At 39.8% G+C, this 1,602-nt stretch overlaps 1 protein-coding gene across 1 annotated transcript; it reads left to right on the plus strand.

The window, feature by feature from the left end:
• Positions 1-238: 238 nt before the first annotated feature.
• On the plus strand, positions 239-1,523 carry LOC111659821 (putative E3 ubiquitin-protein ligase UBR7; the record flags this gene model as incomplete). Its single annotated transcript, XM_023412886.2, has 5 exons — positions 239-469; positions 837-970; positions 1,111-1,171; positions 1,263-1,358; positions 1,470-1,523. Coding segments are annotated over exons 1-5 (462 nt in total), but the record flags the coding sequence as incomplete, so codon positions are not given.
• Positions 1,524-1,602: the final 79 nt, after the last annotated feature.

Here is a 1,602-nt window from a genome sequence, read left to right on the forward strand (position 1 = left end):
TAACTGATCTAGAAATCATTGTTAAATAATTTATCAACCCATAGTTAATTTCTATTAGTTAGGTCTGAGGTTATAACTAGTGCATTATTTGAAACTGGAACCAAAGGAAAAGCTAAATTGAAAAGTAAATCTATAGAAACCATAGATAAATAAACAACAAATTAACAGAAATGTTAGTAGCAGCAGGTACCATGTATTGATTGTTAATCAGTATCCTACGTCACTTCCTCCACGTGGTCTCGGCCCAAACTCCCGCCCGGAACAGTCGTTTGTCAACACCGCCGTGCCGCTGAGACTCCGGTGTCTGTCTGTGTCTTTGTGTGTGTCCGTACCTTTACTCTCTTTCCCCAGAATGGCAGCAAACAAAGAGGAGTCCGATCCCGACGATTTTCTCACCAACGAGGAAGAGCTGGAGAAGGCTTTGTGTGTGCTGGCTGGAAGCGACCCAGAAAACTGCTCCTATTCCCGGGTAAGAACAGCTTCCTGCACCGCATCCCTGCAGCCATCGCCTTTATCCCTGCACCGTCTCTCTTTCTTAACACGAGTACTGCAGTTGTAGACGTAGTAGTGTGTGTTTTTCTGAGAATTTCACGCTGTAGTTTTGTTGTGTGTTATTATCATTTTTCCTAATAGGTTTGTAGTTTCTGTGGGGCACTCAAGAATGAAACTGTAGTAAAATTATATTGCAGTCCATTTGCTTTGGTATCACTACAGTATATAGTTGAAAACTTTCTATTAGAGAATATTAAACTATAACTATAATCCTTTTATTACATTATGTCATAAATAACATGTATACTTCTGTATATTTCTCCCTCCTGTGTTTATTGTTGTAGGGCTATGTGAAGAGACAGGCTGTGTTTGCCTGCAACACCTGCACTCCCAATGCTGCAGAGCCTGCTGGGATTTGTCTGGCCTGTGCCAATAAATGCCACGATGGACACGATATCTTTGAGCTGTATACCAAAAGGTAATTAAAATATGTTTGTGTGTGTGTTGCACTGATGATACTAATGTTAACCGGTAGTTTGCTTTATCATGGAAGTTCTTGTCATGATTTGCCCAATTTATTTATTTTTTATTTATTTTTTTTTAATCTTTCTTCTGTAGAAATTTTCGTTGTGATTGTGGGAACAGTAAGTTTCAGGATTTCCAGTGCCAGCTGAATACTGTGAGTGCACGGCTTTCATTGTATCACCCAGTTTGTATGCTATGCACATTCTGATCATTGAAGTTATTCCACTTCTTCTTCTTCTTGACAGGCCAAAGATGAGGAAAACGTTAGAAATCTTTACAATCACAACTTCAACGGCTGCTACTGCACATGTGACCGGCCGTACCCAGACACAGATGATCAGGTATTCCTGTAGTTTCATTTCATGTAGTTCAGATTATCAGGATTAGGTCCGCTGTTTATGTTCTTCCTCTCATCTGTCCCTAAACAAAACGCCTTGTTAAATACCCAACAGGACAATGACGAGATGATTCAGTGTGTCGTCTGTGAGGACTGGTTTCATAGCAGGGTATGTATAAACCAGGTTATTGAAAAGAAAGGATTTCTGAGCACTCCTTTTCATTCTGATTTACATTTTAACACCACTA

This window comes from Seriola lalandi, unplaced genomic scaffold (assembly GCF_002814215.2).
Source record: "Seriola lalandi dorsalis isolate HSWRI2012SDOR001 ecotype SW California unplaced genomic scaffold, Sedor1 jcf7180002054491, whole genome shotgun sequence".
Classification (NCBI taxonomy): domain Eukaryota; kingdom Metazoa; phylum Chordata; class Actinopteri; order Carangiformes; family Carangidae; genus Seriola; species Seriola lalandi.